General features: G+C 62.1%; 1 protein-coding gene across 1 annotated transcript; it reads right to left on the minus strand.

Annotated features, from left to right (window-relative positions):
- Positions 1–547: 547 nt before the first annotated feature.
- Positions 548–944, minus strand: LOC104512840 (histone H2A type 2-C). The gene has a single exon (XM_010155981.1). The coding sequence runs from the start codon at positions 939–941 to the stop codon at positions 552–554; it is 390 nt and encodes a 129-aa protein (XP_010154283.1). The 5' UTR covers positions 942–944; the 3' UTR covers positions 548–551.
- Between the last annotated feature and the right edge of the window lie 33 nt (positions 945–977).

The raw sequence follows: 977 nt of genomic DNA on the forward strand, positions 1-977 counted from the left end.
CCCCTTCACCTGGGTTTACGCCGCGCTTGGCCGCCGCCGGGGGATCGAAAAGGCGCTCGGCCATTGGGTGGAGCAGCCGGCCAATCAACGCGCGCGCTTTGGAGCCGCTGCAGTGCCATGTTTGCAGGGGCTGTCTCAGCCAATGGGAGGGCGCGGAGTGGAGCCTTCATTTGCATAAGTGATGCCCCGAGCCTGGAAAGAGCCAGGAGCAGCTCCCCCACTCCTCCGGCCTTACCGGGAGGCAACTTGATTAATTAAGGACCCTAATTGCTAGTTCGGCAAGCTGCGCTTGCCCAAGGCGACGATTCCTGCTCGGGAAAAGCTCCCTAGTTCGATGCCTTTGACTTTCACCGGGTGTTCCCCTGCTCCTTTCGGGGCTGTTCACTGAGTGTCCGAGGGCTGAGACCTGGCTAGCAGTTAGCTCATTAACGCTCATTAGCGCCCATCACCCCGCTCCTCCAGCTCTCTTTCCGAAGCAGTGGGTGGCTCTGAAAAGAGCCTTTGGAGTTACAAATAAAGGGAATAAAAACCTCGAGGCTTCCCCCGACGCCTCACTTGCCCTTGGCCTTGTGGCTCTCGGTCTTCTTGGGCAGCAGCACAGCCTGGATGTTGGGCAGGACACCACCCTGCGCGATGGTGACGCCGCCCAGCAGCTTGTTCAGCTCCTCGTCGTTGCGAACGGCCAGTTGAAGGTGCCGGGGGATGATCCGCGTTTTCTTGTTGTCGCGGGCAGCGTTACCTGCCAGCTCCAGGATCTCCGCCGTCAGGTACTCCATGACGGCTGCCAGGTAGACGGGAGCGCCGGCGCCCACCCGCTCGGCGTAGTTACCTTTGCGGAGCAGGCGGTGGACGCGGCCCACAGGGAACTGGAGACCGGCTCGCGATGATCGCGACTTGGCCTTGGCACGGCCCTTACCCCCCTGCTTCCCGCGGCCCGACATCGCCCCTCTCTCTGCCGCGCAGAATAACGACGCGCT

This window comes from Eurypyga helias, unplaced genomic scaffold (genome assembly GCF_000690775.1).
Source record: "Eurypyga helias isolate BGI_N326 unplaced genomic scaffold, ASM69077v1 scaffold48147, whole genome shotgun sequence".
NCBI lineage: Eukaryota > Metazoa > Chordata > Aves > Eurypygiformes > Eurypygidae > Eurypyga > Eurypyga helias.